Raw genomic sequence first — 21,637 nt, forward strand, 5'->3', positions numbered from 1 at the left:
ACAGTATGTCTGATAATATTTTTTCTTCTGGAGAAAGTCTTATTTGTTTTATTTCGGCTAGAATAAAAGCAGTTTTTAATTTTTTAAAAGTCATTTTAGGGTAAAATTATTAACCCCTTTAAGCTATATTTCTTTGATAGTCTACAAAACAGACCATCGTTATACAATGACTTGCCTAATGACCCTAACCTGCTAACCTAAATAACCTAGTTAAGCCTTTAAATGTCACTTTAAGCTGTACAAAAGTGTCTTGAAAAATATCTAGTCAAATATTATTTACTGTCATCATGGCAGATAAAAGTAATCAGTTATTAGAAATGAGTTATTAAAACGATTGTTTAGAAATGTGTTGAAAAAATCTCTCTCTCTCTCTCTCTCTCTCTCTCTCTCTCTATATATATATATATATGCCATTTCAAATTAAAGGGCATTAAAACTGACTTTTATAACTACTTTTTAAAAATATATAAAATATTTTATTATGATTCACTGATGATAAATATTAGTGATATATATTATATAGAGATATATACGTTTAAATATTGTAACTGTTATAGTTTAAGAATTTAATTATTCCTTATTCCAAATTTTCATAAAGAAGCTGTGTATTTATAGCAACTTCATTTATATGTTTAAACCCTTTATTTTTATTTCATGCTTTGTTAGACTTCAAGATTCAAAGATGTCCACAAATACATTATAAAGTAAAAAAGAAGAATTGATACATTGTGGTTTTATTTATTAGATTTTAAAATACACAAAACAAAAGTCTTAAAAGATTTAAAACAAAAGCAATATGTTTTAATGATCAAAACAGGTTTTGTCCATACAAACATTATAAAGGGTGAATGTTTATACTTTAGATTTCATACTTTTTAAAATAATAAAATTAAATGCATTTTAAAAGATACAAAAATAAAACAAAGTTGTGCAAAGAATCACATTTTAATGAACAAAACATGTTTTGTCAGATTTTATTTAAATTAAAAGAATTCCATGAAAGCATTAAAAAATGGAAAAAACTTTGTAAAATTAGGTACATGGTGTACTTTTAAAACCAAATCTCTCCATTTCAGTAGATGCAAAAATAAAGTTGCACAGAGCAGATCTGCATCGAAAGCAATTCATGTATAAGCAGAGGCAACAGAGCTGCGTATATTCTTTAAAAATCAGCTGAACATACTTTATCTGATAAATTCATTCATTCATTTGCTTGATGTTTATCTAAAGCATTCAGTAAACGAACTGAACTAAAGTTTTTAAGGGCGCTCCTCCTTCTTTCCAGCTTTTCTCTTCAATAGAACGATGAAGACTACTATAAAATACAGCACGTTCTTCATGAGCATGACAGCGTAGCCATACACAAACAGCTGCAGACTCTGTTTCTTTTCCGGGTTGTCTGTAATAAACAAATGAATACTTTAATTTCAAAAAAGCATTGCAAATGTTAATAGTCATACTGATAATCATAGGAAGATAGCCTGATCAATATACATATTTTAAGTTATATATAAAACATGCTAAACAAATTCTTCATTAATTTGTTAATTTGTTAAAGTTCCATTGAGATAACGGTGCTTGGATCTGCTGAGTGAAGTTCAGCACAGACTCTATTAGGTTAAATGACTAAATTTACTCGCATTAAAACTGATATATTATGCAATGCATCATTTAAAGGTTGTTGTGTTGTGGTTGTGAAAGCTAGAAATGATTTATTTACCTGATTCTTGTGATATCGGGGTCTTGTCAGTGCTCGGTGGACATGTTGGGTCAGGAGCACCACTGGGTTTAATTCCAGGCAGCTTTTCATCTAAAATATTACAAAGTCACAAAAATCTTTAATCCTTTTCTATATATTTTATGTAATTATATTCCTGTAAAATTTAAATTCTTTATAGCAAATATTTCCATTGTGTTCTTTAAAAGAGCAAGGACATTTCACAGTATTTCCTGGTGTATTGTCTTCTGGAGAACATCTTATTTCTTTTAGTTTGGCTGGAATAAAAAATTGTTCAATATTCAAGGTCAAAATTAATAGTCATCTTATGTTTTTTCAGTTGTCTATAAAACAAACTGACTTGCCTAATTGACATAACTTGCCTAGTTAACCTATAATGACCTTGTTAAACCTTTAAATTGCACTCTATGTGTAATACTAGTGTCTACAAATTGGTTGTTAAAACGATTATGTTTAAAAATGTGATGAAATATACTGTAAATATGTAAAGATAAATTTACATGCATTTGAAGTCAAAACTATTAGTTCTCCATTGACCTTAAAATAATTCGTAAAGATCGTAAAACTGCTTTTATTCCAGTCAAACTAACAGAAGCAAGACTTTCCCCAGAACACAACAAATATTATAGTAAATACTGAGAAGATTTTCTTGGTCTGTCAAACATCATTTGGGAAATATTTGAAAAGGCATAACAAGTTCCATATGTACATAAACACAAAACACTTCAATATATATATATGTATGTATATAAATAATATATATGTATATGATAAAAAAAGTTAATATCAAGCCCTGCATTTATATGTGTGTGTGTATATATATATATATATATATATATATATATATATATATATATATATATATATATATATATATATATATATATATATATATATATATATATTTGTGTGTGTGTATGTATATATATATATATATATATATATATATATATATATATATATATATATATATATATAAGTATATGTATATATATATATATATATATATATATATATATATATATATAAGTATATGTATATATATATATATATCTATATGTATATATGTGTGTGCATATATATATATATATATATATATATATATATATATATATATATATATATATATATATATATTTGTGTGTGTGTATGTATATATATATATATATATATATATATATATATATATATATATATATATGTATATATATATATATATATATATATATATATATATATATATATATATATATATGTATGTATATATATATATATATATATATATATATATGTATATATATATATATATATATATATATATATGTGTGTGTGTGTGTATGTATTATGTATGAATTATTGTCATATCTAAAAGTATGCACAGCAGTCTGTACAGGCTAAAGGTCCCAGATCAGTTAACTATACATAAATGGGAAGTTAATCTCCTATTAAAGCAATGTTATTATAAAAGATGATATTAAACCATAAATAAAAAATAAGAAAGCAGGTGAAAAACAGACCATGTACGATAATGAAAGGACAATTGCTCGCACATGGTTAGCGTTAGGCTCATTAGTAATCTCTCACTAGTGGTAATTAAAGCAAAAGCGGCAACCGCTACTTCTAACAAAAAATGTATTTTGCTTGCACGAACAGTATATACAGTGCTCAACATAAATGAGTACACCCCATTTTGAAAATGAATAGTTTTATCCATTTCTCAGTGAATATAGTGCATTTGAACAAAACAGATATATTTATTAAAACATTATTTTAGACTTTGAACATCTTTAGAAATAGAAGGATAATACATTTAAATTCATGCAAAATATTGAAAAAATTTGATCAATTTTTTGTTTCTTTGGATTTTTGCTCTTTTTAATTTCGTAATGTAATATTTTCCCCAAGAATTATTCTTCTAGATAAGCTCCAGATTTGGCTTCAGTACTGGCTAATCTAATGTATATGCACAAATATAATATTGTAGAGCTTCCTATAGAAAATATTAATTTAAATGAGAGATTTGTGAGGGGTGTACTTATATATGCTGAGCGCTGTATATTTGAACACCAATATTAGAAATGTTATCAGATGTTTATAGAATAAAACAAACATTAAAATTTATAGCCCTCATTTTGAACTAATTTATTAATTCTTTGTTTAGTAGGTTGTCATTTATAATAAAGAATAATAATAGTTTTATAATGGGAACTCTTTTTGTGTCTTGAGCTGGTCGACTTTAAATGTGGCACACGAGAGTTTCTTCAAATTACCTTTTTTTCCAATTTCAATTTGTAGTGGGTTTTTGGAGCTTCCTTCATGAGTTACAGTGCATCTGTAGATGTTGTCTTCGGGTGTGTTTAATATCACCATACTTGTAACAGGGTCTTCATTGTTGCTCTGTTCCACAACCTGGTCATTTGATACTGCGGTCCAGCCTCCACTACTGCTTTTCTTTTCCCATTTGAATGACACCAGGTCAGGAAACATGTCTTTGGCCTGGCACAATGCCGCCGGCTTCTCATTTGCCTTATTCAGATATCCTGTAAGCTTTGGTGTCACGACATTGTCCTTCCCAGGTTCTTAAAACAAACACATCAAACATAGTTTCAGTCTTCATTAAAGAACAAGCAAATATTCATTGATAAATGAGCAAACAGAGAATAATTGCATCATTTTTCAGAACATTCTTTATGAAGAAATTTGAACACTGCTAATTATTGGTTACAATCAGCCACGATCCAGAGCCAAATATCAGGATTATTACCGATTATTTTTATTATTTTCCCTGAGAGTCTATAATTGATTAAGATCACTCTTCCCAATAGTCTACTTTATTTTAAAGAGCTGGTGCACCCAAAATATAAACAGTTGAAGTCAGATTTATTAGCCCTTCTTTGAATGTTCTCTTTTCTTTTTTAATATTTCCCCAAAGATGTTTAACAGAGCAAGGGAATTTTCACAGTATAATATTTAATGGAGAAAGTCTTATTGGTTTTATTTTAGCTAGAATAAAAGCGTTTTTTTTATTGTTTAAAAACCATTGTAAGGTCATTATTAGTCCCCTTTAGCAATATATTTTTTTGATTGTCTACAGAACAAACCACCATTTGCCTGATTACCCTAACCTGCCAAGTTAATCTAATTAACCTAGTTAAGCCTTTAAATTGTACTTTAAGCTTAATACTAGTGTCTTGAAAAATATAGTCAAATATTATTTACTGTTATCATGGCAAAGATAAAATAAATCAGTTATTAGAAATGAGTTATTAAAACTATTATGTCTAGAAATGTGTTGAAAAACCTCTTCATTAAGCAGGGAAAAATATACAGGAGGGCTAATAATTCTGACTTCAACTGTATGTTTTAAATATATTTGGGCTATATATAAATCATTTGTTTATATATATTAGGGCTGCATATATATTATGATTTCAGCATCGATATCGCAATGTGCGCATCCACAAAGATATGCAATGTTAAGTCTAGATTATAGTTGACCAGGAGCTATTGAATTGTAATTAATTACTGCATTTATATGGAATTTATACAATTTATGCAACAACAACAACAAAAAATTTACTAAAACTTTTTTTGTCTTGTTTCTAGTCCAAATAACTACATACATGAAAAAAAAAAAAATCTTACCACACTGGCAGATAATTTAGTTTGCTTTAAGGAAAAACTCTTAATTTTATTTTGATATGTTAATAACTGACTTTTAAAACAAAACAATATTTTTACTTGATCCAAAAAATAATTTTTAGATATTTGGACTAGAAATTACACAAAGCAAAGAAGGAAAAGCTTTTTTTTGTATTGTGATTATTTAATTTCTGTACCTGAATACTGTTTGACTTCCTAGAAAACCAACAAATAGAGCTATTCAACTATCTCTCTTTACTGCAGAAAAATAAAATATCACAATATCAGATTTTTCCAATATCGTGCATCTCTAATATATATTATTTCTTCCAAACTTGCATGTTTTTCTTTTTTTTCTGTGGAAAACTAAAGGCATTTAAAGGCATTTATTCAGTGCAAGTCCAGAAACAACACTGATCTCCTTTGAATATCCTTACATGGAAAAATCTTTTTTAAGGTGTCCTTTTTACATATGTTCCATGTATTTAGTGTAGTAATTACAATTAATTATGCATAATTACATGTAACTAGCCCTAAACCTAGGCCACATTCTAATCTTAACCATATGGTAAGCACATATAATGAAGGAATTAATTATTATTACTAAGTAGTTCAATGTAAGATATATTGTAAAAATAAAATAAAGTGTGACCAAATCTTATCTTTATCTAGCAAAATTATCTTCTGTTTTGTTCCACAGAAGAAAGCCTTCACACTTGCAAAAGTAATTACATTATATATGAATTTATAGAAATGATATATTATTTCCTACCGGTTACTATCAGCCGCGTTCCAGAGCCAAATCTTTTGATAGTATAGTAGCCCACTCAGATAAAGTCTATTACCAATACTTCTGAACAAAATACAATTTTCCAGCATTTCTGTTCCTATTCGTGATATTTTAAATGGATGTTTATTTCACCCTCACATTGTTCCTAAACCTGAACGTCTTTCTTTCTTTTTGAGGAATGCAAAATATATTGTTGAAGACTGAAACAACAGTTAAAACTTTTCAACGTCACCACATGGATAAAAGAAGATTTTTAAAATAACATATTTTGTGGTCGATTAATGAAAATAGAACAAATTTGGAATTAATTTAGTGAGTAAATAATGACAGACAAAACATTTACCACATTATTTAGCATGTTTTGTATTAACCAGCGCACTGATTAATCAGGATTACATTTGAAGTGTAGCTTACTAGAAGTTCTTCATTGCGAGTTGAGTTTTACACATACAGCACTGAACCCCTTTAAATGTCACTATATGGAAAACACATTTTTAACTTTGTCAATTGATGAAGAAATGATGATGTTATTTCCTACCAGTTACTATCAGCCGTGTTCCAGAGCCAAATCTTTTGATATCGTAGTACCACTCAGATTAATTCAATTACAAATTCCTCTGCATAATGTTAAGCCTACTTGCATGATACGTAATTGATCAAGAAAACCAATCCTGAAGGTCTGCACTATTTAAAATGGACAGTTCAAGCATATTTCACTCTCATGTTGTTTCAAACTGCTTTTTTTTATGGGTAATACATAATTTAAAAAATTTTCAGTAAAAGTCATCGGGATCCAAAACAACACTGAGCCCCTCTGAATTTCATAACTTATAGTAAACAAGAGTTTAGATGCAAAACCCTCTAAATTCCTAAAAATGTCCTCCAAAATGTGCATTTTTCTCAGCCTCTTATGTTTATGTTCACTTATTTCACTTTAAAGGAAATTAAAATAACATATTCTTTGCACTGAGAGTAAAGTTACTGAAACTACACACAACTGCCTGAGACAAATGCTCATTTTAGATGAATATTTCAGATGGCACTTAGAGGTTTTTGCATCTAAACTCTTCATATTTTCCTGTGTGTTCCACAGACAAAAGTCTTCTATTAGAAATTACAATTATATGAATTTGAAGAAACATTATTTGATTATTATGAAGATTACATTATTTCCTACCGGTTACTATCAGGCGCGTTCCGGATCCGAATCTTTTGATGAGGTAGCCCACTCAGATTAAGTCTATTGCAAATACTTCTGAATAAAGCAAAACTTACAATGGATTTAGATCACACTTTCTGATGACATGCATTATTTTAAAGATGCAGTTTATCTAAAAATAAAAATATATATATTAATTTGATCTAAGCCTGAATGGCTTTATTTTTGTAAACACAAATTTTCAAATGACATTATTCATCTGTTTTTGTCTTTTTATGTGCTCTGAAAAAATGGTTCATTGCAAATTGCTGCAAGCAATTTATAAGCTGAATTTAAACAAATGAAGTTGAACATTACTGTATTTAATTTGTCTGTTTAATATCAACCCATGTAAATTGTTTGCAACAACATACCGTAAAAATATTTAGTGAATCCAGTAAATCATGTTTTTCAGTGTAGAAGAAACTTCTTTGAATTACACTACATGAATTTTTTTTATCTGTATCTGTATATGTATCTAGCAATATATCTTCTTTCATCCTGCTCATATTAATTTACAAAACCAGAAATTTCTGAATTATGAAAATTCTTACTTGGCACATATATAACACTGCACCTAAGGGGTCAATGCGATAAGGGGCTTTCTATTTTTCTGAGGATCACAAAGAACATTTTGAAACTGCTCAAACTTATACTGAATCCTTATGAATTTCATTATATATACACATTGCATTGTAAAAATAGCCTATGTTGTATTCCACAGTTGAAACTGAAATTAGGTTTAGAATAATATCTTAGTGATGAATCATGACAGACCTTTTACATGTATGTAAACTACAACTTAATTTATACTTTATTATATTGAGAAGTGCACTAATTTAGCAGGATGGAATTGCTTAGATCTTTAAGGATAGCTTACTTAAAAAACTATCTGTTGCCAGATGAATTTCACAAATAATTTGGTATATACTGAATGTACAATTTGTGAAAACAACACTGGACCCCCAGTAATTTCATAATATGGAAAACTGTTTTTCTTTATGTAGCCAACAATTTTAATTTTGCTTTGATCAAAATTTTTATTGCATCATAAATTATGATATTGACGACATTAATATAATATTTCCTACCGGTTACTATTAGCCGTGTTCCAGATCCAAATCTTTTGATCCAGTTGCCCACTCAGATTGAATATATTACAAATACCTCTGAATAATGAAAAATCTATTATAGTTTGGTAATGGATTCAGACCAATCTTTCTGATGGTCTACATTACTTTAAAGGTGTAGTTCATCCAAAATTCACTCTCCAAACTTGTTTAACAAACACAGAAGATATGTGTACAAATATTTCAACAGTTTTTCTTTCCCAATATCAAAATCTAACAAACTACCTTCTTTTGCGTCCCACAAAAAAAGAGAAGTCATCACTTGGAAATTACACCATTATATATTTGGAGAAATTCAGATAACGTTTCTTACCAGTTACTATCAGCCGCGTTCCAGATCCAAATCTTTTGATCCAGCCCACTCAGATAAAGTCTATTACAAATACTTCTGAATAATGAAAAATCTACTTGTACAATACATAATTGAGGATTAACACTATTTTAAAAGGACAATTCACTTAATACACTCTCATTTGTTCAAACTTGTGTCATTTTTCTGTCTTTCTGAGGAACAGAACAGGTTTTTTTTCAGTTTATAATTCACTGGGATCCAAAACAACACTGAAACCTTTTTGAATTTCATTATTTTCATGCATCTTCTTTGTGTTCCACTCATAACTAATAAAATGATATTATTTCCTACCGGTTACTATCAGACGTGTTCCAGATCCAAATCGTTTGATATAGTAGTTGCCCACTCAGATTAAGTCTATTACAAATACTTCTTAATAATTTAGAATCCTCATGCATGATGTATAATTGATGAAGATCACTGTTTCTGTTCTATTGATATAGGATATAGTGCATATTTTTAACACGGTTCCTAAGTTTCAATGGTATTTTAAAGGTCCAGTTCACAATTCATTTCACCTTAATGTTGTTCAAAACATGATTTACAAACAATATTTTGAAGATTGTTCTGTTCAAGAGAAACAAGAGCAAACGAACACAGAACAGGGCAGACACGTGAAATGCATCACTCCAAATGAGTGCTTTTTATTTCATATTTATTTATTTAATGTATTTCAGCATTTTATCATTTCCCAGATCGCAAAAATATTTAACATCACCGCTTCAGTCTTAAGTATATCATGACCCATTTTCTCAAGTTCTTTGTATATTTTTGTTATCTGAGAATTTTTTAGCAAGTGAAATCCAAAACGATAGACATTTTATTGTATAGACAGAACATCATTTTCAAAATATAAACAGATTAGATGAGCTTTTGCATGTGAGTTAGACTTAATTTATCATCTTTTACATTAACAAGTGAACTAATTAAACAAGATGCAGTTGTTTGGATCTTTTTAGGACAGCTTTAAGATGAACTCTTTCTGCCAGACGAATTACATGATAAATTTTCATAAATGAAAGTTATTACTTGTAAAATCGGCAAAGCACATCATAATTATGTGAATTTTTCTTCTTACCTGTCACAATAAGTCTTGTACCGGAGCCGAAGATTTTCCTGTCTCCACAGTCATATGTTCCTGAACAAAAAGATGTGGCTTGTGTAAAAGAGAGTCTGTACCTGCTTCTTGTCTATTATTTTATAATTTTCATGCAGAATTATTTAACATAATATATAAGGAAGTGAAAATTGCTATCAACTTAGAGTTTCACCACTGAAGTGCTAAAACACTTTTAATTTACCTGTGTTGTGAAGAGATTCAGCAATAGTCCTCTGCATGGTGTCATATCACACTCCTACCAGTAGGGGCTGCAATAGTGGATAAAGGGATAGTTCACCCAAAAATGAAAATGTACTCACTATTTACTCGCCATCAATCGGTTCCAAACATATTCTAGTTTCTTTATTCTGTTGAACTCTAAAGAAACACCTGTAACCATTGACTGTCATAGTATTTGATTATCCTATTTTGGAAGTCAATGCTTACAGCCAGGTTTCCAGATTTCTTTAAAATATTAATGTTTAACAGTGTTTAACAGAACAAAAAAGGGCAAACATATATGGAACAAGTGAGGGATGAGTAAAGTTTTACTGGTAGGATTATGCCTTGATTGCCATCTTCCTGGATCACCAAAATGTTGTGGCCCATAATCGACCCATATACAGCTAAATTTGCCCTTTTTCAGCCACAATTGGGCCAGATCCACATAACCAAAGTCGTCCAAAATCTGGCAAATTGAAACTTGGCCAGCGCTGGCTCACTCCTGGCAAGCTGCTACCGGTACAAGAGTCAGCCGCAACTGGCCCGATTCCGCTGGCTACCTGTGGTCAGACACAAAAAAATCATATGGCGCGTGAACTCTCAAAGTGCATTATGGGTATTTTTAGCATACCCATCAAACAGATTAGGAACAAGTGAAGGATAAGTAAATGATAACAGAACTTGTATTTTAGTATTTTTTGTGAGCTATCTCGATAACTGATGATGCCAAAAATGCAAATAATATATATAATATGCTTAACTATATATATATAAATTAATTCCAAATATGATTGAGCTGACCGCCCGCCCACTCATCTTACTGATGGCTTGAAAAAGCTTATATGTTCAACTTTTTACCAAAAGTTTGGTCTTTAATTCTAGATTTTCTCTTTAAAAAAGGATCAATAAGAACTCTTTGGTGGGACTGTATTAGGACTGAAATCTTTAGTCTATTTGATTTAGTGTTTGGCAGAGGCTGTCTATGTCAGCCTTTATACCGCAGTGTAGTAATAAAAAATAATCTTGTGGTTTCTGATGAGGAAAGGAGCCCTGTCGAGTTTTTGTTCAGTGTTTCTGTATTTTTAACTGCTGTGCTGCTCGAGACCCAACAAGCACAATAATACACCGCTGAATGCTCTGTTTTCAGTTCAGGTATTTTCAGAGCAATATTTGACTGTTTGCGGTCTATTTTAAACAATTCAAAACCAGCATCTCTGGATGGTTCTCCTCCTGAAATTCGTGCATATAATATTCTCTTTAAGGTTTGTCCTTTTAGTTGGTACCAGTGAATGTAGCTGTAACATTCTGAAGAGTAATCACAATCTATTACAACAGTCTTGTCCTGAGATTTGGTTGAGGATATTTTCTGTCGCAGCGTCGCTTGTCCATCAACTGCAAGAAAACACCAAAACTCAGCGTTATTACAAACAAAATATAGAAGTACAACAAATAAATTGAATGAAGTTGATTATATTTGCTATTTGTGACATTGTACACACTTATTATTCAAAATGGGTAAAAAAAAACATACCTCTATATAAAAGAAAGAAAAAGAGGATCATTTGAAGACTCATGCTGGCAGAGAGCATCTGCAGAGCTTCTGGCTTCATTCTCTGGTGAAGGAGAGCAGATCACTGACAGCAGGTTTATATCATAGTCAGTTTCAGGTGCTGTGCTGAATTCTTACTCCCGCCAAATTTTTCCACCACTACTGGTAGGTTTCGAGTTTGGTGTGGGGGAGGGGTAATCGTATGTTCAACCCCAAAATATAAGCTTTATCTAAAATCGACCCTCATGCACTATTGCCTACACTAGTCCGCTGTGCACTGGAAGGAATGTCATTTGTTTGGGCTTGCTGGATGATAAATCCTTTTGACAGATAAATTGGTCAGACCCTGTGGTAGTTATTTAACATTAGTTTATTTTAACGTGTATTATTATTTGTCTGTTAGTAATGAAAGTATTTTGACTTTTGTCACTAACAATGTTAATTTAACAATCAAATAATTGTTTGTTTAGAAACTTTCACCAATAGGATTGTGCTGTGGATGCCATTTTGTGGACATTCATTCGATGCACAAACTCTCACATAATGCCTTTATGGGTATTTTCTAGCCTTTGAGTCTACATTGGTTGTACACTCATTATTGAGGTGCACTCTTGATCTTGGACACAACAAACGTCTGTTCCCTCATAATATTTAAGGGCATAGGCAAACAGATCAGGAACAAGTGAAGGATGAGTAAATGATAACAGAATTTGTGTTTTAGGGTGAGCTATCTCTTTAACTGGCAATGCAATGCAAAAAATGCTATATATATATATATAGTTGTATATTAACTAGTTCATTTAACTGCCAACTCAACTGAGCAGGTTCAAAAATAAAAATCTTACTGATGGCTTGAAAAAGCTTATATGTTCAACTTTTTACCAAAAGTTTGGTCTTTAATTCTAGATTTTCTCTTTAAAAAAGGATCAATAAGGACTGTTTGGGACTGTATTAGGACTGAAATCTTTAGTCTATTTGATTTAGTGTTTGGCAGAGGCTGTCTATGTCAGCCTTTATACCACAGTGTAGTAATAAAAAATAATCTTGTGGTTTCTGATGAGGAAAGGAGCCCTGTCGAGTTTTTGTTCAGTGTTTCTGTATTTTTAACTGCTGTGCCATCTGATCTATCCCAACAAGCACAGTAATACACTGCTGAATGCTCTGTTTTCAGTTCAGGTATTTTCAGAGCAATATTTGACTGTTTGCGGTCTATTTTAAACAATTCAAAACCAGCATCTCTGGATGGTTCTCCTCCTGAAATTTGTGCATATAATATTCTCTTTAAGGTTTGTCCTTTTAGTTGGTACCAGTGGATGTAGCTGTCGCAGTCTGAAGAGTAATCACAATCTATTACAACAGTCTTGTCCTGAGATTTGGTTGAGGATATTTTCTGTCGCAGCGTCGCTTGTCCATCAACTGCAAGAAAACACCAAAACTCAGCATTATTGCAAACAAAATATAGAAGTACAACAAATAAATTGAATGAAGTTGATTATATTTGCTATTTGTGACATTGTACACACTTATTATTCAAAATGGGTAAAAAAAACATACCTCTATATAAAAGAAAGAAAAAGAAGATCATTTGAAGACTCATGCTGGCAGAGAGCATCTGCAGAGCTTCTGGCTTCATTCTCTAGTGAAGGAGAGCAGATCACTGACAGCAGGTTTATAATATAGTCAGTTTCAGGTGCTGTGCTGAATTCTTACTCTAGCCACATTCTTCCACCCCTACCGATAAGTCAAAGGTTTTGTGTGGGGGGTGGGGAATGGTAAAATTTTTTACAATGTTCCACCCCTAAATATAGGCTTTATCTGAAATGGACCCTCATGCACTATTCCCTACATTAGTCCACTAATACAATCCACTTAAAAGAGTGGATGAAACCAATTGAGTGAATTCGAGCACTGAGTGCACTGGAAGGAATGTGTTTTGTTTGTGCTTGCTGGATGATAAATCCCTTTGACGGATTAATTTAGATTGGTCAGACCTTGATCAGGCATAATTATTAACATTTATTTATTTTAATGTATATTATATGATATATTACATGTTATAATGTGAGACTTGCTTTGTTTACAAAATAAGTGGATCTAATTGAGTTTTTAATGTAAACATTAAATAAATTAATAATGATGTATTTCATTCATATATTAAGTTTAGTTATGATACTCCTTAAATCATTCTGCATAAATCTGCAGATTTTTTTACAAACTTCTCCACAGAACTAGCAAAAAAATGTTTGCAGATTCTGTCTGGTTCTATAGCGAACCCAGATTAATCACAAATTCGCCATTGCTTATTGTTTATTCTTTTAGCAAACTATACAAATTGTCATTTCTAATGATATTTCTTGCATTTCATATGCTTTAAATACATTTTGTTCATTCAATTTGATGTGGAACCTATAATGGGATGAATTTTCAGTTCACACCACGCCACAAAAGGCAACAAATGCAGACAGTCACCAAGATTATAACACTTCTCAGACCCTATACACAACATGACAAGCTCTGATTCAGCTTTTCATTTAGTGAAAGCAAACTGTGAGAGATGCCAACAGACACAGACAAGGCAAGAACACTGATCTGATAAATAAAAAAGAGAAAATATGCAAATAAATGTTATGTTTTCTGTTCTCATGCTAATCTGGGTTTTAACCGCATAACTTAAGCATAAACCCTTTTGCACAATGTCTGTTTACATTGTTAATTCTCCAAAAGAAGACAACTGAAACCTGATACACTTTTACTGTAATATAAAGACTTACATTGAGGTATTTGACAGACACAGTTTATACATGGTTGGAGATAAATTTCCTGTAGCTCAAATAGTGACGGATGGCACTAGCAATCCCAAGGTTGTTGGTTCGATTAAGGGAAAGGAATGACTAACTTTAAAAAGTGAACCTTCATCTGAAATTAGGGGGAAAGTTTGTGGTTTCTGATAAAGACAGGAAACCTTGAATTGTTTTGTGCAGGGCTTCATTTAGATGTATTTACTGTGCTGCCTGTGTTCCAGTTCCAGCAAGAGCAGTCATACATCGCTGAATGCTGCTTTTCCAACTTGGCGATTTTCAATACAAAACGATTTATTGTTTTCCTTTCTGATTTTATGAACTCAACACCAGTGTCATGCTTTGTGGTTCCATCATCCTTGTCGACATATAGACATCCTCTTGAATGTTTTTTTGTCTTTCTGCTGATACCAGTAAATATAGATTCCACAGGTTATATAAAATGTACAGTCTATAATGCCTAGTTTCCCCTCTGAATTTGGGATGGAAATTTCTGCTCCATCCACTGCAAAAAAAGGAAAATGTATGAAAGGAAAGGATAGGCATAAGAATAAACAAATATTTAAGGAAATGTTTTGGTTAGTTCTACAGAACATTGATGATATAGAGATCACCACATACTGTATGTAAACACTTACCTTTAAATATAAAAAGAATAAACAGCAAACCAGAAAGCTGTAGTTGAAGACTCATGATTCCAGATATATATGACACGACAGAGAGCTTCTGTCTTTTCTCTGGGATGAAGGTGGAATTTGTTTGTACAGCAATAAAACAGGAAGTTGCTGCGTTGTTAAGTTTCCAGTTCTAAATCTAATCAGAGTTTGTATTAAGGGTTTTTAATAAATTTTTTTCTTTCCTAAATATATATCAAGTTGAAGTCAAAATGATTAGCACTCCGGTGAATTTTTTTTCCATTTAACATATTTTCCAAATGATGTATAACAGAGCAAGGAATTTTTCACAGTATTTTCTATAATATTTTTTTCATCTGGAGAAAGTCGTATTTGTTTAATTTCAGAAAGAATAAAAGCAAAAAAAAAAAAAAACAGTTTTAAGGTTAAAATTATTAGCCCCCCCCCCCCCCCCCCCCCCCCCCCAATCAATATATTTTTAAAAACAAAATTTGGACTATTGTAACTAACTATACTTTGGGATTAGTCAGAAAACCTTATCGCGTCTACGATTAGTTCAAAATGCTGCTGCAAGGCTTTTACCAAGAAACATGAGCACATTACACCAGTTTTACGCTCATTGCACTGGTTGCCTGTGCACTATCGAGTCACTTTTAAAATTCTTCTCCTGGTTTTTAAATCTCTAAATGGCCTGGCACCTTCTTATCTGCCAGACATGTTAATTGAGCATCAGCCTGGTCGATCTCTTTGGTCATCTAACCAGAGATTGTTATGCAACCCTAAGTCGAGGCTGAAATGCAGGGGTGACCGTGCTTTTGCAGTAGCTGGTCCTAGATTGTGGAATGTTTTCCCCCTCTGTATTAGATCTGTTTCATCTCTGTCTGTTTTTAAATCTAGGTTGAAAATGTACCTCTTTGATTTGGCATTTTATCAATGAAAATGGTCAGTTTTAGCTATAACTTTCTAATTTTATATTTTTTCTCTGATGTGTATTGTGCAGCCCATTTGTCAACCTCTGGTTGTGTTTAATAGTGCTATATAAATAAAATTGACATTGACAAACTATTGTTACAATGATGTGCCTAATTACTCTAATTTGCCTAATTAACCTAGTTAAGCCGTCAAATGTCTCTTTAAGCTGTATACAAGTGTCTTGAAAAATATCTAGTCAAATATTATTTACTGTCATCATGGCAAAGATAAAATAAATCAGTTATTATAAATAAACTATTATGTTTAGAAATGTGTTAAAAAAATCTTTCCGTTAACAGGAGGGCTAATAATTCTGATTTTATAAAAAGACAAATAGACCTTTGCTTTTTTAATAACATTTAGAATTAGATAATCTGATATTTTTTATGATCATGTTGTTTGATTTGCATATAATAATGTAAATGTTTAACAAAATACTGATTATGTACGACAATTACATTTCTAAAAAGTTAAACCTGTGTGTTGAACTAAATTGTAAAGTGACATGCCTATTTCATCATTGACACTTTTACCTTTTTTTTACAGTACTCCAGTGGGATTACAGTGATATAAGTCATACTGTTTACATTAAGGATAAATTAATTGTAAGATATGAGATTAAACCAATGTTTTGTATCAAATCATTTTGATCCATTTCGACATGATAGCAACACTTAAGAAGGGTGCAGATGCAAGCTGAGCTACATGCAATTCTAATTAAGATGCACACCTAAACCGGCTCCCTATCCCTCACATTGACATAACTAGCTCTGTTGAGTGCATTGTGTCTGAGATTGCATGAGACGGTGTGTCAGTTTGCATATTCAAGTCTACAGTCAGATACTATTGAAGAACTCTAACTCGCAGCTGGAGATTAGTTGGTTCCACAAACCCTTATCAGAATTTCTTTCGTTACCTAGTTGAAATCCTTATTTTCTCTTTATCAAGATCAACAAACACTAGCTGTAGTGAATGTGATGTTCAGTCATTCATTTCCCTTCAGCTTAGTCTGTTTCAGAGGTTGCCACAGCAAAATGAACCGCCAACTATTCAAGCATATGTTTTACGCAGCGGATGCCCACCAGTGTTGGGAAACACCCATACACATTCATTCACACACACACTACAGACACTTTAGCTTATCCAATTCATCACATTTGGTTCATTGTTTAGATGTTTTCTATGTCGGTATAAAAAATGTGTGGTTTCTGATAAGGAAAGGAGCCCTGTTGAGTTTTTGTTCAGTGTTTCTGTATTTTTAAACTGCTGTGCCGCCTGATCTATCCCAACAAGCACAGTAATACACCGCTGAATGCTCTGTTTTCAGTTCAGGTATTTTCAGAGCAATATTTGACTGTTTGCGGTCTATTTTAAACAATTCAAAACCAGCATCTCTGGATGGTTCTCCTCCTGAAATTTGTGCATATAATATTCTCTTTAAGGTTTGTCCTTTTAGTTGGTACCAGTGAATGTAGTTTAAGCAGCCTGAAGAGTAATCACAGTCTATGACAACAGTCTTGTCCTGAGATTTGGTTGAGGATATTTTCTGTCGCAGCTTCGCTTGTCCATCAACTGCAAACAAAATATGTACATCCCATAAATGTAAATGTAATGAGTTTGGTATTTGAAAATTATGGTAAGAATTAGAAGTGGGTGAAAGCGTTACCTGCATAAAAGTTAATAAGAAAGAAAATACAGAAGAGCATTTGAAGACTCATACTGGCAGAGAGCGTCTGCAGAACTTCTGTCTTCATGAAGGAGAGCAGATGACTGACAGCAGGTTTATCAGTCAGTTTCCTGTTGTGGTTCATTATTTAGATATGACAATGTGCTTACTGTGTTCTCCAGTATTATATTAATGTATTTTCTTTAACTATGTGTTCATAGTTGTTTTCGCTCAGTATATTGAAATGTGTCCTGTTTAATTTACTTTTTTAGATTTTTACATTTATTACTAGGTAACGTAAAATATAATTAAATGTAGACTAACAATGCTCTATGCAAAATATTCTGTCAAGAACTGTTAAATTTACATGCATATGCTTCATACACTTTATATGAATTAAAAAACATTCATGTCCATTTAATTGAATGTGGATGACTTTATTTGATGTCTGATGTTCCAATAGAGAAAACTTAAATCTTAAAAAATACACTTTTTTTTTGAGTGTGAGATATTCCTCTTAATGCTGCCTAGTTTGTCATAGTAATATTCTAGGTGCAAATAGAAACTACATTGTCTTTTATTGCTCATTTTGATTGCTCAAGTGCGTTCAAATGATTCTGACCTTCAGCCCATATAAAAAACACTATAATAATTTATAGAAAATATTACAATGTATTTAAACCATACTATAGTACTTGAATTAAACTGTTGTGGTAATTTTGCAGTTGCTCCTTGTTATGGTAATGCAACAACTATTGTAATATAAACAAATTACCCAATGCTGTAGTTTTCTGCAACTATAATGTATATTATAGTACAATAAACTTCAGTTTACTGTAGTAAAAATTAAAGTATACTACAGTATTTATTTGCCAGTTCACTGTAGTTGACAGTATGGTGAAGCATTCATCAACAAGATGTTGTAAATACAATAGTGTATACAGCTTAGTTCAAAAGCATGTTTTATGATTTGATTTCATCACTTTTGTTAACGTACAGAATCCTCTTCAAGGACTTTTGTGGGAATATAGTGAATATCTGCAGGTACTATATAGTTTTCAGTCTATAATAGCTCATATTTCCTCTGCTTTGGTCTGGAAATTTTTCTGTTCCAATTTTTTATTATCATTTTGTTTTTCATACCTTTGGAGTAAGCGATTTATTTTTTAAATTATAATAACTAAATGATCATATTTCTTATACATGTTATAATTTTGTACCACTGTCACTACTCTGTTAATAAACGTTTATTATTTAAACTTTTAGAGTGCTCTTAATATTCAGATTGTTGTATTTGCAGTAGTTTTCTTGTTTGAAACCTTCTGGTACATGTGTTGAAGCAGGGTTGGAACAAAATAGTGCAGGGCTGCAGCCCCTGATCTACAACATGCCTAAAGATGTTGAATGATTGTTTTTTTTCTATCGGCCTACAGGTTGTTTACACTTTACAATAAGACTCCATTTGTTAAAATTATTTAATGAAAATAAACTTTTGATTTAAAAAAACGACTTCATTAACTCTAGGTAGGTTAAAACTGTTTTATTGAAGCCAAAAAAATAATGAAATCATTTTTTAAACTAAAATTACCACTAAGTTCTGTGTAATTAGCTTTTTTTGATCTGTTGATCTTAGTTAATGTATTAAAGGGATAGCTGACCTAAAACAGAAAACACTTGTCACAGAAATGCTCGAGTTTCTTTGACCTGTTGAACACAGAAGAAGTTATTTAGAAAAAACTATTGGAAAACGGTAACCATTGATTTCCATAGTATTTGTTTGTCCTACTATAGACGTCAGTGCTTACCCTTTTCTAAACTTTTTTAAAACACCTTTTTTGATCAACTGAAAAAAAGAACAACCAACTATTTAGGCATATGTTTTATGCAGCGGATGTCCTTCCAGCCGCTACCTAGTGCTGGGAAAAACCCATACACTATGCTTAATTTAGTTTATTCGATTCACCTATAGCGCATGTCTTTGGACTGTGGGGGAAACCGGAGCACCCGGAGGAAACCCACGCAAACATGGGGAGAACATGCAAATTTCACACAGAAATGCCAACTGGTTTAGCCTGGACTCGATCCAGCGACCTTCTTGCTGTGAGGTGGCAGTGCTAACCATTGAGCCACCGTGTCGTCTGCACAGAACATTTATATACAATACATAATTATTTTGCTTTCATATACTTGTTAAAGCCTTTAATCTAACTTATGTAAATATTGTGATAATATCATATAATGTGATAAAAGCTTCTGAATATATTAAATGCCATCATTATCAACTAACACGTCTCTATTTGTTTATTTTTTGCTTAATTATTTCCATGTTGTTGTCCTCCATAAAATCCAATAAAAGCAACAAAATAATAGTTTTTCTAAACATCAATAACCTTAATTTTATTATTGTCGACTCCCTGTTCTTTTGTATTGGACTGCACTTTGAATACTTAGAATTGCTAGCAGTGAGAAAAGGCTTTATATACTGTTTCCACTACATTTCAGGACTGTCCCTTTAACCTGTATAGCAGTTTATGCTGTGTTTTTGCAATCTGCAGTGTTTCATTGCTCTCCTCTGAAAGCACCTGTCAGACGAGTAAGTGTAATAAATGTGGTTAGTAACTGTTAGATTTTGGTAATGATCCTGCAGTGTCTGGTTTATGTTAGTGATGACAATGCTTTCTCTCACTGTGGCTGCCATCCCAGGCTGCACAGTAATACATGCCAGCGTGTTCCTCCTTTATTTCTTTCAGCTTTATGCCATAGGAATCTCCATTCTTTTCAGAAACAAAGTCTGTTGCTTCACCTGTAGCTGTCCCAGCGTAACTAATGTATAGTAGTCTTTTAAACGTTTCACCATCTTTTTTATGGTACCAGTGGACAAAATTGCTAGAGCCTAACCCGGATACTTCACATTTGAACGACACAGTTTTACCTTTCAGCTTCACAAACACCTTCTGAGATTGAGTTAAACTCAAACCTTCCACCCCTGCGAAGAAATAAGTTGAAAATGAGAATTTTTAAATCATATTTATGATTTATTAACACATTAACCTATAATATTCGACAAATTGATCTCCCTTTAATGTTCACTTACCATGGATTATAAAGAGTAAAACACTGCACAAGTTTATAAACATTGCTCATTCAGTTACATTTGATGATACTGTACTGTTCACGAACTTTCCTGCAACTTCTTTACACTACTATGCAAAAAAGTATTTTCAGAATAATCTTTAGTTACACCTTGCTGACGTTATTTCCGTAGGTGGAGCAACAATAGCGGCGCTCTTTACTTGATTTGTACTTGAACAGCAATCAGAATATGACATTTATTGTAAAAACAGATTCATACCAAACCTGGTAGATATTTTTAATATCACTTTTGGGTTCATATCTACAAATAATATAGTAAAATGCAATTTATTAGATGTATTGTGGTTCATTCTGTACTGTTTAAACGCTGAAAAATCCTCTATTGCAGCTCAATAGCACCATCCACTGTTGCAAATCTGCATGTCAAACACAAACACTACAATTACTTTTAAAACGTATTAAAAGAGGGGTGAGATTGTTACATTTCTTCTCAGGATGTGTGGTGAACCTTAGGGACTTTCAGTATAAACTGGGTTTCATATAAGTATTAGCTTCTGTGCAATATATGGTTAGTGTGATTTCACCAAACAGACATGCTCCTGGATTAACATCTATGTTGATCCTGGAACAACATTTCAATCAGCCAATCAGAATTAAGAGATAGGCTTATGGTTAGGGTTATGTACATCTACATGATTGTTAAGCAACTATTGTTCCCCTCTGATTTTTGTAAATCTAAATAATCTACAGTTA

At 31.7% G+C, this 21,637-nt stretch overlaps 1 gene segment (V, D, J or C); it reads right to left on the reverse strand.

Annotated features, from left to right (window-relative positions):
• Positions 1–1,014: 1,014 nt before the first annotated feature.
• On the reverse strand, positions 1,015–20,965 carry LOC130244766 (immunoglobulin lambda-1 light chain-like). The segment is given in 6 exon segments: positions 1,015–1,399; positions 1,721–1,810; positions 4,009–4,317; positions 8,812–8,859; positions 20,478–20,777; positions 20,886–20,965. Coding segments are annotated over 6 exon segments (930 nt in total).
• Positions 20,966–21,637: the final 672 nt, after the last annotated feature.

Source organism: Danio aesculapii, chromosome 2 (assembly GCF_903798145.1).
Source record: "Danio aesculapii chromosome 2, fDanAes4.1, whole genome shotgun sequence".
In the NCBI taxonomy this organism is placed as follows: Eukaryota; Metazoa; Chordata; class Actinopteri; order Cypriniformes; family Danionidae; genus Danio; species Danio aesculapii.